The sequence below is a fragment of the Callospermophilus lateralis genome, chromosome 19, assembly GCF_048772815.1.
Source record: "Callospermophilus lateralis isolate mCalLat2 chromosome 19, mCalLat2.hap1, whole genome shotgun sequence".
Lineage (NCBI taxonomy): Eukaryota > Metazoa > Chordata > Mammalia > Rodentia > Sciuridae > Callospermophilus > Callospermophilus lateralis.
In genome coordinates this window covers 14,903,624-14,919,002 of record NC_135323.1, presented here as the reverse complement: position 1 = coordinate 14,919,002, position 15,379 = coordinate 14,903,624, and the positions used below count along the sequence as shown (strand labels likewise).

The window sequence follows — 15,379 nt, the reverse complement described above, 5'->3', positions numbered from 1 at the left end:
ATTTTAACCATATATATCCTGAAATCTTTCTCTGTCCTTTTTTCTTCTGTAGCTGCCAATGCTTCTAATGATGTGTTGTCTTGATTTGTTTGAGGTACTTCCTTCCCTTGTATTTTCATGTTGCTCATGTGTCTTCCTTTCCAGCTCTGTGGATCTGGTGTGTTATTGTTTTTACCCTATAGATTTGCAGTTCTCTTCTAGGGCTCCAAGATCTCTCATTTGTGGGGAAGGACAATGTTAACAGATCCTAATATCAACAATACATCACCTATGAACAAATTGTTGTTATTAAGACATTTACAGTTTAGTCTCGATGTCCAGAAATGTTGGATTCAATTATTATTTAAAATATAATCAGTAGTTTCATAAAAAGGTTTATAATTTCTGAAGTAGAAAATGAACTGGGGGTCAGGCATAGGGTGATAAGCTGAGGGGAAAATATGTGAGGGTATAGAGTTAATATATCTTAGGAAAAGTGAAGGAGAAATCTAATGAGGAGGGTTAGTAGCAGGAGAATTGGCAGGAAGTAATTTATGGTAGACAATTACATGTGAAGACAGTAGAGTACATAAAACTAACACAAATTTGTATTTAAAAAAATACAGGATGTAAAAAATAATAAAATTTGGAGAGTGAAGGAAGAAGAAAGAGAAAAAAGGGAAAGAAAAAAGAAGAAAAAGAAAAAAAAGGCTTATGCAACTCCTATATATTATATTATTCAGGTGACTCAGTCCTCAAAGTCCTATTTCATGCAAAGTTCTTGGTTTTATATATGTTGGAGATTTGAAGGCTAGTGGATAGAAGGGTATAAGAGAAAAGAAGAAGAAGGAGGAGGAGGAGGAGGAGGAGGAGGAGGAGGAGGAGGAGGAGGAGGAGGAGGAGAAGGAGGAGAAGGAGAAGAAGAAGCTCTTAAAGATCTGTTTTTTTTTTGTCTTCTCATCCAGTAGGTGGGGTTGTCTTATCCAGTAGGTGTCTCTGCCCTCAGGATGGTGTAGGTAACCAGGGTGTGAAGACTGGACCTGGTGTGGAGCGCCTGGAAGCAGGGAGTGCTGCCCACCAATTCCAGCAGGAAAATTGCATCTCACAGGTCTTTTTTTGTGACCACTCATCTGACTTGAGTCCCCCATATCATCTCCTCTTGCCTGGAGATTTCCCAGATCCTGGTCTCTCTGTTATCCTCCAGACTTTAGTCCCCTCCCTTACTTATCAGGTCCCAACTGCGGGACCTCTCCCAGGCTCACACCAGGTGGTGCATGGCGCTCTGTTCGCACTGCACTCCTGTCCAACTGAGAGCTGTTTTTGTGTTGGGTGGTCACCGTGCTGAATTACCATCACTGGGTAGGTAGGGGATTGAAAATCAGGTACCTGCTCAGATGGCCATCCAATCTGTTAGTCATGCCCACCAAAAAATGGTGAGGAAGGTTTTCAAAGATGGAGTCGGTCTGCTTCCAGCGCCGGGGTGTCTGGTGAAGTCGGGGGAGCTGGGTGATGGCCTTGTGCTATGGATAGGTAGCGGCTGAGTGACCTGCATGGGAGCAGAGTGCAGTTTGGAGTTCTGCAGAGGTGCTGATAGGTAGTTCTGCTAAGCCGCTTGTGAGCCCTGTGTGAACTAGAACTGCAGGCTTTGGTTCCAGCATCCGGAGACTTAGTTGAGCACAGAGGCTCTGATTTTTTTCATGGGTGGTTGCAACGCTGGTGGTTTCTGTGAAAACTCGCTGTTTAAGGTCCTCTCACACTCTCTGAGACGTTGTATTCCATCTAGGTGAGACCTTGTGGAGAAGCTGCCTATCTGCTTTCTTGGTTTCATGCCACAGAGCAGCCAGTAATGGGACCTACTCTATTCCACCATCTTGGATCAGTCTTCTCCCAAAGTCTTGTGATGAAAACTTGGTCTCCAGTGCAGCAAGGCTCGAGGTGGGACTTCTTTTTTTAAAATTTTTTTTAGTTGTAGATGGACACAATGCCTTTATTTTGCTTATTTATTTTTATATAATCAGTGGTGCTCAATATTGAACCCAGGGCCTCATGCTGCTAGGAAAGCACTCTACCCCAGCCACAACCCAGCCCTGAGGTGGGACTTTTAGGCAACAATTGGATCATGAGGGTTCTGACCCCATTAGTGGATTGATAGCTGAACGGAGTTAGTCGATCATGGACTGAGACCTTTGAAACCATGAGCCAAAGTAAACTTTTCCTTCTCTACTTATTCTTGTCAGGTATTTTGAAAAGTTGATTAAAGGTGTTATAGAAACTTTATCCCAATATACTTTGGAAAAGTGAGTTGCAACTCCGAAATTCTCCTTGGTTTGCTTGTTGCCTGGCAGTATTACTAGGAGGCAACAAGGTAATAAGTATAGAGTAATAGCTCCCAAACATAGCTCTACCCCAAACATTGCCCCCTTGTATTTCTAATGTATTTGTCGTGGTCCTCTCTCTCTAATGTTTTTCTTTTTTTCTAAATGTTCTTACTCACTTAAGGAAGACTTCCTCCATGGTAGTGACAGAGATGCCAAAGCTAGCAATGCCCAGCTCTGTCTGTCTTTCTTCCAGAGCAGTGAACAGAGCTTCAAACCTAGAAGTAGAAGAGAAAAAGCTGGCACTAAACTGGATGATTTTTGTACTTATTTCTTTTTATTCTAAACTGATTTCCCCTTAAAAGTAAGGAAAATGTAAATCATTCTTCACTTCAATACTTAGTAAAATTTCAGCACCATTGGTAAATCAGAAAGGTGGGATAAATTACTTCCTACTCAGTTCTTGGATACATATAATTTTTGTCAAGAGACTATATATGTTAATACTCCAATTAGAGGATATGAATTTACTTAGAACACACACATATATATATATATGCTATCAGTAAGTAAATAAGAAAATCATATTTAATAGAAAAAAAGGTACCCAGAAACAGAAAATGGAGTAATTACAGTAAACTTAAAGACAGAATGTGGGGGCTGGGGTTGTGGCTCGGCAGTAGAACCTAGCACATACAAGGAACTGGGTTCAAACCTCAGCACCACATAAAAATAAATAAATAAAATAAAGGTATTGTGTCTAACTACAACTAATTTTTCTTTAAAAAGACAGAATGTGATTAAATATCCAGAAAAATCTATAGAAATTGCAATGATTACACTATATAGAAATGGAGAACAGACTAGTAGAAGTTGAGCCATTTGCAATGTAGACATAGCCAGGCTTTTTTTTTTTTAAATATTTTTTAATGTTACTGGACTTTTATTTTATTCATTTATTTATATGCAGTGCTGAATATTGAACCCAGTGCCTCACACAGGTGAGGCAAGCACTCTACCACTGAGCCACAACCCCAGCCCCCATATCCAGGCTTTTAAAAAACAGTTTTCCTGGAAAGATCTTATAGCACATTGTGTTCAGAATAATATCTTTTCCAGAAACTTCCAGTTCTCATAACCACCTCTTCTACATTCTCAATGAAGGGCAACTGAAAGTATTTCAGTGTTGGGAGAATTAAAAATTCTCTTTGGAAAGAAAGTCTATAGGATTTCATATTCAAGCTTACATTCAGTCTATTTTTTCACATTAGTTCTATTTTACACCTTGAGGTTATATAGGACCTAAATCCACCTACCTGACAGCTTTACAAATATCAAGTTCACTTTCTCCCACTTCTTCATTCCTAGTACATGGCTTTTTAACTAAGATTCCTCCATGTTTTCTTTTTTAATACTTTAGTTATGAAATCAATGTGTGCATTGTACAACATTCAGCAAATAAATGTATGAAGAAAATAAAATCCATTACAGCACTATGCCCCACAGATAGTCAACTGTTAATACATTTATGTTTTGGCATGCTTTATACAATATATAACAAAAGAAAGAGAAGACTATGTCAAGAAAAGAGAAGGTTATGTCTATGTCTTCCTAGAGCTATTAGAAAAATTACAAGTTTTAAATTAGAATGAGATTGTCGTGTTTCCAGTTTTATAATACCACACAAATAGATGAAAAAGCACCAGCTTTGGAGATAAATGGGCCCATGTTTTATTCTAACCTCTGTTACTAATTACTATTTAATAGTTTAATTTGATTTACTGCTTGATTTAGTCCTTCCAACCTTGAGTCATTTTATTAATTATAAAAAGGTAAAATAAGTACATTTAACATTTATTCCTTTTCAGTCACTTTTTGATGGTCTGATGAGCTCACATATATTTCATCCTAGCTTGGAGACATGAACTTATGTGTAGCTGTGAACAGCACCCTGAAGACATCTCTTTCCTTGTTGTTTGTTCATGCCTTTTAAATTAGAAGATCATTCTCTAATCAAAAATAATGAATCACAAAAGAAGTTGAAGAATTTTGCTTTCTTGGTGACAATACTGAAGTTCTTGGTTAAAGTACAATTTTAAAATTTCCTTTTTCTCATTGTCATATCCCAACTTCAAAATTCCAAATGGAGGTCTGGGGTTGTGGCTCAGTGGTAGAATGCTTGCCTAGCACATGTAAGGTCCTGGGTTCGATCCTCAGCACCATATAAAAAAATAAAATAAAGATATTGTGTCCATCTACAACTAAAAAATAAAATAAAATAAATTCCAAATGGAATTTAAAGACAAGTAAAGGTTAAATTAGAGGAAGAGATCAAGACACTTCAAAAGATTCATCACCAATGCAGAACTCAGTTCAAATTATTTTATTTGAATTAATCATGTTTATATTTAATTTCTTTTGAATTCTTTCCTAATTTGCCAATCCCAATCTCAAATACTAGTCTGCTTCTGTTCTACCAAAGAGAGATTTTGAACAATCGTATCTTTCCAATTTTGTTGCATAGAAGCCAGGATTGTTTAAAACAATGTTATCATGTACACATATTTTGGAGTATACACAATATACAAACAGACACACACACACACACATTGTGGAATGATTAAATATGCTTATTACCCCAAATAGTGGCAATTTTGTTATAAAAACATACCTAATATCTACTTGCTTAGCATTTTTCAAGAATCTAATATATCATCATTAACTGAAGTTATTATGCTGTAAATAAATCTCTTGAACGTATTCCTCCAATCTAACTGTAATTTTTTTGAATTTTCACTTCACAAGTATTTTTCTTCTTTCTTTATTTTATCTATTTGGGGATCAAATGTGTCTAGTTTTTTAAGGCTTAAACTAAGAATAAATTCTTGAGATAAATAACAAAATATGTTTATATTCCATTTTTAGACAAAGGAAAATTTTAGAAGAAAATAGCCTAAAAAGAGTCTCAAAGGCTATGTTTATGGATAAATTTTTAACTAACTCTCTTATATTAAGGTTACATTAACTGTAATTTTGTATCCATTGACCAACATCTTCTGAATTCCTGAACACAAATGCCCCAGTCTCTTCTCTGTTTCTATGAGATTATAATTTTAGATTCCACGTGTGAGATCAATCATGCATATCTGTGCCTGGCTTATTTCATTTAACACAATGTCCCTTTAGTTCATCCAGTGACAGGATTTCATTCCTTTTGTGGTCAAAGAGTATCCCATTGGCTTATATGCCACATTTTCTTTATCCATTTATTTGTCAATGGCCATTTAGGTTGATTCCATATTCTGTGAATAGGGCTGCAATATCGGGGAGTGCTAATATCTCTTCAACATACTGATTTCTTTTCCATTGGATATATAATAAGTAGGATAAATATCTCACATGTGATACTATATTCAGTTTTTTTCTTTGAGGAATCTCTATACTGTTTTCCAAAATGGCTATACTAATTGACATTCTTACTCCACAGTGTATAAGGGTTCCATTTCCTTCACATCTTTGCCAACACTTATAATTTGTCTCTTTGATAATTATGGCTTTTAACTTGTATCCCCCTGGTATTAAGTGATGCTGAATATTTATTCATATACATCTTGGCCATTTTTATTGTCTTCCCTTTTATTATGGGATTGAACCCATCCATGTCCTTGCATATGTTAGGCAAGCACTCCATCACCAAGGTACATAATTATATCTCCAACCCTGTGTTTGTGATCCTACTGAATTAGCCTTTTGAAATCACAGGCATGTGCCACCACACCCAGCTGTATGTCTTGAGAAATGTCTATTAAGGTCTTTTGCCCATTTAAAAAAATCATATTGCTTCTTGAATTTGAGTTATGTTTCTTATATATTTTGGATATTAACCCTTTATCAGATGTGCAGTCTGAATTTCTTTTTCTCCCATTCTGTAGGTTGTCTTTCTGTAGTTGTTTTCCTTTGCTGTGCAAAAACTTTTAGTTTGATGAAATGCCATATATATTTCTGATTTTTTTTGTCTGTTCTTTTGAGGTCATTTCCAAAAGATCTTTGCCCAAATGAATGCCATAGGACTTTCCTCCTGTTTTCCTCTATTAGGTTTATAATTTTATGTTTTTTGTTTAAATCCCTAATCCATTTAGATTTTGAATATGGTCTGAAACAAGTATATAATTTCATTCTTTCAAATGTTGACACACAGTTTTTACAACACCCTTTACTGAAGAAACTGTCCTTTCTCAGCTATATATCTTGGTGTCTTTGTTGAAAATCAGTTGGCTATATCATTGGTCCTCTATTATTTCATGGGTCTATGCATCTGTTTTTAGCCATATCATACTGTTTTGTCTATTACAGTTTTACAGTATATTATGAAGTCAGGTGTTGTGATACTTCCAGCTTTGTTCTATTTATTTGAGATTCTTTTGTAGCTCCATACAAATTTTGGTATTTAAAAAATATAAAGAATGTCACTTGTATTTTGATAGGACTGCATTAAATCTGTAGGTTGCTTTGAGTAGTTGTGAACATTTTAACAATATTAATTCTTCCCATCTATAAACATATAATATAATATCTATACATTTATTTGTGTATTCATCAGTGTTCTATAATTTTCAGTGTAAAGGTCTTTAACTCTCCATGACTAAATTTATTCCTATTTTATTTTTTGGCAACTATTTTAAATTGGATTGTTTTCTTGGTTTCTTTTTAATATAGTGTGCATTTCTATACACTATTTTTGATTTAAAAAATTATGTTGTCGCATAATAATTGGACATATTTTTGGGGTATAGTGTTTAAAAACATGTACACAGTGCATAATGATCAAATTTAAGCAGTTAGCATATTCATTATCTTGAATTTTTTAATGATTTTTATTCAACATAAAAATTTAAAATTAATTTGAAAAGGTTTTTCATTAGTGTGTTAAAGTCATACATAACAGTGGGGTGCATTCTGACCCAATATGATTATTATATATGATGTGCACTGAATATACTTTGTTGAGAGCCACAGCCGAAGGGGCCCCAGCAAACTTCCAGCTGCCAGAAAACTTCCAGCTGCCAGATGATGATTGGCTCACAGCGGCCCCAGCAAATTTCTAGCTGCCAACTGATTGGCTCCTCTGTGGTGATGCTCATTGGGCTGTTTCCCCGCCCTTTCAGACCATGGAGCTGCTCATTGGGGAACTTTTTTGGCTCCGCCCATGTGACCCAGCCAATCATCCTCAAGAGCAGGAGGGGTGGGGGAGGTTGAGAGGCTTGTGGGAAGCCGGTGGTGGCAGTTGGGCTCTGAGGGTTTTCCTGAAGAGCTGTGTGGTGCGGTGTGTGTGTGTTCTAAAAATAAAGTTCGTTTCTTTTGACAAGTGGCTCCTGAATTGTGCCCAGCCAGACTGCAGCATTTGGTGGCCTGCAAGGGGACCGACTGAGGATAAATGATAAGGTAAACTGCTCGCCCCTGAGGGCAGGGCAAGAGGATGGGTAGCCATTTTAAGATTCTTCTTTTGTTTTGCTTCACTTTTGTTTTAAGTTGCCTGTCCCTGGAGATGTGTAAGATGGAAGAAAAACCACTCACATCTAAAGAACAGATAGGGAGAAAGGACCAATGGACGTTTCAGGAGGATAGAAAGGCTGATATAATGATTTTTTGTTGTTCCAATTTTGTTTCACTCTGTTTCAGTTTTGTTTGGTGTTATCTTGTTGGGTTGTATTATAGTTATAGTAGAAAAATTCAAGTAAAAGAGAAGGTCTCTTGAGCTAGTCAGACAGAGAAAAAAGTTCAAGTAAAAAAGAAGGTCTCTTGAGCTAGTCAGAGGAAAAAATTCAAGTAAAAGAGAAGGTCTCTCGAACTAGTCAGAGGAAAAATTTCAAGTAAAAAAGAAGGCCTCTCAAGCTAGTCAGACAGAGGAAGAAAGTTTAGAGCAGAAAAAGCCATCAGGGGAAAAGTTACAACAGGAGACTGCTACTAACACCTTTCTATCACCAGAGGGCGTAAGTGTCCAACCAACAGCGCCACCTCTACAGGAGACTGCTACTAACACCTTTCTATCACCAGAGGGCGTATGTGTCCAACCAACAATGCCACCTCCATATGCTGGGAAGCCCCCAACCCCTGCAGTTGATAGATGGGATCCTGAGACAGGATCTCAAATATTAACATGCCCTGTATTTGAGCAGGCAGGAGGGCAGCAAATTCACAATGCTTTAAATTTCAAAACAGTGAAGCACCTAAAAGAGGCTGTAATAACCTATGGCCCTCAAGCACCCTTCACTGTAAGCATGGTCGAATCCATTACCAACTTGAACATGACGCCAGCAGATTGGGCTAATATGTGTAAAGTTGTGCTAAATGGAGGATATTTATGTTATGGAAGGTTGCCAATGAGGAATTTTGCAAGGAGACGGTTAGGCAAAATGCAGCAGCTGGTTATCCTCAGAGAAATCTAGATATGTTCTTAGGAAAGGGACCTTATGAGGATCAGCAGCAACAAATTGCATATGATCCTGGCGTATACTCACAAATTGCTACAGATGTGGTTAGGACATGGAAGACTTTACAAGGACATGGAGGTTTACAAGGTCAATTATCTAAGGTAATACAAGGAGCTAATGAACCTTACGCTGAATTTGTAGATAGGCTTACTCAAACAGCTACCAGAGTTTTGGGGAATACAGAACAAGCAATGCCATTAATAAAACAACTGGCTAATGAGCAAGCGAATCGTTGGTGCAGAGAAGTCATTAGACCATAGAAACATGAAGATTTAAACACATATATTAAATTATGTAGAGACATTAATGAACAAGGGCAAGTTGTGGCAGCTGCAGTACAATAGGTTTTAGATGCCAGGCCAAAAACATGCTACGATTGTGAACAAACAGGACATTTTAAAAGGAATTGCCCCATAGGAGGAGGGTTTAACAAAACTAGGTGTCAAAGGAGTAGAATACTGGGTATTTGCCCATGATGCCATAGAGGGAGACATTGGGCTAATGAATACCATTCTCAAACCACCATAGAAGGTACTCCATTATCAAAAAACGAACAAGGACCAGGTGTCTATCCATGATATCTTGGAGAAAGGCATCGGGCTCCATTGCCAAAAAATGGACAGGGGGGCCCAATGCTCTGGGGCCCAAGACCACAAATATATGGAGCACTGGAGGAACCCAGCAACCCCATCAGGGTAGTACCCAGGACACATTGTCCATTAAATCCCTCACTAGACAAACCAGAGGAAGTGCAGGATTGGACATCTGCGCCTCCGCCAGAACAGTACTAATTCCAGAGATGGGAGTTCAAATCATTCCCACAGGGGTAAAAGGACCTCTTCCCAAAGGAACAGTAGGCTTATTATTGGGATGCAGTTCTTCTACTCTAAAAGGACATGATAAGTCCTGGGGTAATTAATCCCGATTATGAAGGTGAAATAAAAATTATAGCCAGTTCTCCAAAGGGTATATCAGTAATTTCACCAGGAGATAGAATAGCACAGTTACTAATAATACCCAGCCTACATGATAAATATTCCAGTCGTACTGTAGAAAGAGTTTCCAAGGGATTAGGCTCCATAGGTGTAGATTGGGCTATGCTTTCTTTAAATTTAGATTCTCGCCCCATGCTAAAACGAAATATTCAAGGACATGAATTTAATGGGCTACTGGATACAGGTGCAGACCTTAGCATCATCTCTCATCATTACAACAAGCCACTCAAACACTTCAAGGCCTAGGAGTGGCGACTAATCCCCATAGAAGTGCAATGGTATTAGATTGGAAGGATCCTGAAGGATGTGAAGGAACTATACAGCCATATATATTGGATCATCTTCCCATAAATTTATGGGGACAAGATGTCCTAGATCAATTAGGTTTGACATTAACAAATAACATCAATCAAAATGCACCCACTATTAGGGCTAGATAAGGTTTTAGGAAAGAAAAAAGATTAGAAAAACAAGAACAAGGTATAGCAGCACCAATACAAATAGATCAAGGAACGGACAGACATGGGTTGGATTTTCAGTAGGGGTCACTGAGACAATAAAAATTACTTGGAAATCAGAAAGACCAGTATGGGTTCCTCAGTGGCTCCTGACTAAAGAAAAGATACAAGCAGCCCATGACCTGGTCAAACAACAATTAGCGGAAGGACATATACAACCTTCTGTATCTCCCCATAATACTCCCATTTTTGTCATCAAAAAGAAATCTGGTAAATGGAGATTATTGCAAGATTTAAGAGCCATTAATAATGAGATGGTTATTATGGGACCTGCTCAATCGGGGATTCCTCAATTGTCTGCTTTGCCAAAAACCTGGTATGTTTTAGTTATAGATATTAAAGATTGTTTTTTTTTTCAATTCCAATTCATCCTGAGGATAATCCACGTTTTGCATTTACTATCCCTGCACTGAATCATGAAGGTCCTGATCAGAGATATGAATGGAAAGTACTCCCTCAAGGGATGGCTAACAGCCCAACTATGTGTCAAATTTATGTTAACAAAGTAACCCAGCCACTTAGAAATCAAAATCCTGAACTACAAATATTTCACTATATGGATGATGTATTATTAGCACACAAAAACACTGCTAGAATGTTATGCCACACTTACAAACTTATTAAAAAATTATAATCTAGAGATAGCAATAGATAAAGTACAATTAAATTTTCCAATTAATTATTTAGGAGTTCTATTATCCTCAACCATGGTCCATCCACCAAAAATTCAAATATGAGTAGATCAACTCAAATCACTTAACAACTTTCAACAGTTATTAGGAGACATAAATTGGATAAGGCCTTATCTAGGTATACCAACAGGAGAGTTGGGACATTTATTTGATATCCTAAAAGGTCCATCAGATCCAAATTCATCCCAAATGTTAATGCCTGAAGCAAGAAAGGCATTAAAAATCATTGAAACATATATGGAAAATATGCATTTGGATAGAATTGATATAAGTTTGCCTTTATTATTTATTGTACTACCAACAAAAAATATTCCTACAGGAGTATTTTGGCAAGAAGGTCCATTATTATGAATACATTTATCTTATTCTCCTAATACTATACTTACTAGGTATCCTGAGGCTGTAGGACAATTAATACTCAAAGGAATAAAAGCAGCAAAGGGAGTGTTTGGAATTTCTCCCAATAAAATTATTACTCCATATACTATGAATCAAATTGATGAGTTAGCTAATGAGTTAAATACTTGGGCAATAATCATGTGCAAATCTAATGTTTCATTTTTTCAAAAATGACAAGAAAAACACCTATCATGAATGCTCCAAATATATTCACTGATGGGTCAAATAATGGTACAGCAGCAATAATTACATCTGATCAAACTTTTACATTTTTAATACCCAAACAATCAGCTCAAAAGGTAGAGCTTAATGCAATATTACAAGCTTTTGTGATGTTTAAAGATTCTGTATTTAATTTATTTTCCGATAGTCAGTATATAGTTAATGCTATAGTATCCCTTGAAGATGCTGGTAGGATTTCCCCTTCCTCTACTGTTTTCTCTTTGCTTTCCACTATACAAAGTCCAATCTGGGACAGAAAAGATCCATTCTTTATAGGACATATCAGGGCACATACACGATTGCCTGGAGCCCTTAGTTTGGGCAATGATTTAGCAGATAAAACTACACATGACATACATATTTTCTCTACACTAGAAGAAGCTACAAATTTTCATAAAAAGTTCCATGTCAATGCTAATACTTTACAAAAGCATTTTAAAATGACTAAGAAACAAGCTAGACAAATAATAAAACAATGTCAAAATTGTGTGACCTTTTTACCACAAGTTAATCTTGGAGTCAATCCTAAAGGACTGAAACCTAACCATATTTGGCAGATGGATGACACACATCAGAATTTGGAAAATTAAAATATTTTCATGTTACAGTTGATACTTCTTCCGGATTTTTGATGGGCTCCCTTCATGCTGGAGAAAAAACTAAAGATATTATAGCTCATTGCTTACAAAATTTTGCCACTCTGGGCGTTCCAAAACAGTTAAAAACAGATAATGCCCCTGGTTATACTTCTACCTCTTTTAAACAATTTTGCTCATCATTTGGCATTACTCATATAACAGGAATCCCATACAATCCACAGGGACAAGGCATAGTTGAAAGAGCTCATCAAACTTTTAAAATGTACTTATTAAAGCAAAAAGAGGGAATTGGGAAGGGGTATATATTCCCCAAAGATAAACTTAAAATAACCCGTTTTACTCTAAACTTTTAAAATTTGGATTCATCAGGACTTAGTGCTGCGGAAAGGCATATGTATCCAAGAAATGTACATAAGCCCAAGGTACTTTGGAAGGATATTCTAACAGGACAATGGAAAGGTCCTGACCCAGTAATTGTCTGGAGTTGGGGGTCTGTTTGTGTGTTTCCACAGGGAGAACAGCAGTCAATTTGGATTCCAGAGAGATTAACTAAGGTCCTGACCCAGTGATTGTCTGGAGTCAGGGGTCTGTTTGTGTGTTTCCACAGGGAGAACAGCAGCTGATTTGGATTCCAGAGAGATTAACTAAAGCAATTTCTACAGACCAAAAAGAAGATGATTTGGTTCAAATTCATAACATCTGATATCCAGAACTCCATATTGGCTACCCTTACATCTGTGACAGAACCAGGATGCTTTTTTCAATATTTATTTTATTATTAACCTTTCCCGCATCATGAAGTTCTATTTTGTTTTTTGAGCTCATACAGACCTAGGTTAATGTTTTGCTGATCAGTTCTATTTTTTGACTATAGAGTTTTTAAACATTGCAATGGAGATTTCACCTGTAAAAAGTTATAAGGCCTTTACTATTATGTTATGTGTTGTATGTATTATATTATGTGTGCACACTTGTGTTTTATGTTGTATGTTTGTATGTACATATGTCCATATATCATATATGATGAGCGCTCATGAAAAAATGGATCCAAATTTTTTTTATTCACGTGATTTAAATGGTTTAATTTAAATTGGGTAAATAACTTTTGAGGATTATTTTAATATGTGAACAAAAAAGAAGGTTAACAGATCTGTTTGTTTAATTTCACCTTTCCTTTTCATTATATTTAATAATTCTGTTCAAGATAATGTAAATTGTTCAGAAAATTGTTTTCTTTTAGTGCCTTGTGGAATGTTACATAATTTTTTCTTTAGCCATTATTGCCAGAATTCCTATCTTCATCCCAGTGCCGGTGAAGACAAAGATAAAACCAACCTACAGCTTCTGCAATAGCTATCACTGAACTGCTTGCAGAACTTGCCTGGACTATGTATCACTTGTATGCATTGTGAACTCACTTGTACGCATTGTGAACTATCTGTTGGTGCAGCGACTTGTGGTAGTGTTGGGGTGTTTTTGCTGATGGTGTCATCGGTGGTACAATTTTTCCAAAAGGAGCCATCAATTGGCTTGGTGTATCTTCCTCCCTTCTGCTTGTGATGGTCGTTCAGCTAAAATTTGGGGGCCAACAGAGGTGAGGCAAAGAACCTCACAACCCTGCTGGTACAAAGACCTATCCACAGGTGTGGCTGTATGCTGGACCAGTAAGTCAATGATGGGTAAGATCCAATTGCAATGGTACCAACCTAAGACAGGAGGCTGACGCCTTGAGGTCAGCTCATCTGATGACGGGTAAGGACCATATGTAGTATTGGACAATCTAAGGCAGGCACGGTCCCTAAGCCACATGCTTGTTGTTTAAACAGAGAGGGGGAGATGTTGAGAGCCACAGCTGAAGGGGCCCCAGCAAACTTCCAGCTGCCAGAAAACTTCCAGCTGCCAGCTGATGATTGGCTCACAGCGGCCCCAGCAAACTTCTAGCTGCCAACTGATTGGCTCCTCTGCGGTGATGCTCCTTGGGCTGTTTCCCCACCCTTTCAGACCATGGAGCTGCTCATTGGGGAACTTTTTTGGCTCCGCCCACATGACCCAGCCAATCCGCCTCAAGAGCAGGAGGGGTGGGGGAGGTTGAGAAGCTTGTGGGAAGCCGGTGGTGGCAGTTGGGCTCTGAGGGTTTTCCTGAAGCGCTGTGTGGTGCGGTGTGTGTGTTCTAAAAATAAAGTTTGTTTCTTTTGACAAGTGGCTCCTGAATTGTGCCCAGCCAGACTGCAGCATTTGGTGGCCCGCAAGGGGACTGACTGAGGATAAGTGATAAGGTAAACTGCTCGCCCCTGAGGGCAGGGCAAGAGGATGGGTAGCCATTTTAAGATTCTTCTTTTGTTTTGCTTCACTTTTGTGAAGCTTGAGCCACATCCCCAGCCAGATCATTCATATTTTTAAAGTCTCAATTTCATTGCTTTTAGCTCTGATCTTAATGATCTCCAGTATTCTACTCATTTGGGAATTAATTTGTTCTTTCTTTTCTATGGCCTTGAATTGTAACATCAGATTATTTCTTTGAAAAAATTTTCCCCAAGGAATCTTTTTTTTCAGGGGGTGTGGGGGGTACCAGGGATTGAACCTCAGGGGCACTCGGCCACTGAGCCACAACCTCAGCCTTATTTTGTATTTTATTTAGAGATAGGGTCTCACTGAGTTGCTTACTGACTCACTTTTGCTGAGGCTGTCTTTGAACTCACAATCTTCATGTCTCAGCCTCCCCAGCCACTAGGATTACAGGCATGCACCACTGCACCAGGCCCAGAGAAATCATTTCTATTGAATGCTATTTCCTCTCTCTGAATGTCTTCTGGATTTCTTTAAAGGCTCAGTTAAAAAAAACTTCACAGTATTTGAAAAATATTTTTAATTATAGAAGGATACAATATCTTTATTATGTTTATTTTTTTATGTGGTGCTGGGGAATGAACCCAGTGCCTCACATATGCTAGGCAAGTGCTCTAACCACTGAGCCACAACCCCAGCCCTCACAGTATTTTTTAAGTAGTGCATTATGATTACACATGGTGATGGGATTTGTTGCTACAGGGTCTATTTTTTACATGTAGATAGCTAATGCTACAATATTTCCTCTTAGAACTGATTTCATACTATACCTGATATTTTGATATGTTGTATCTGTTCTCATTTTTATATTTTTAAAAATTTC

General features: G+C 37.5%; 1 protein-coding gene across 1 annotated transcript in view; it reads right to left on the bottom strand.

Moving 5' to 3' along the window:
* LOC143385433 (phospholipid-transporting ATPase ABCA3-like) overlaps positions 1-15,379 on the bottom strand; it is a 121,416-nt gene that overhangs the window by 44,008 nt on the left and 62,029 nt on the right. Inside the window, exon 17 of the mRNA XM_076840923.2 lies at positions 2,474-2,572. Within this exon, the coding sequence (XP_076697038.2) occupies positions 2,474-2,572 (99 nt within the window). The remainder of the gene's footprint in view (positions 1-2,473; positions 2,573-15,379) is intronic.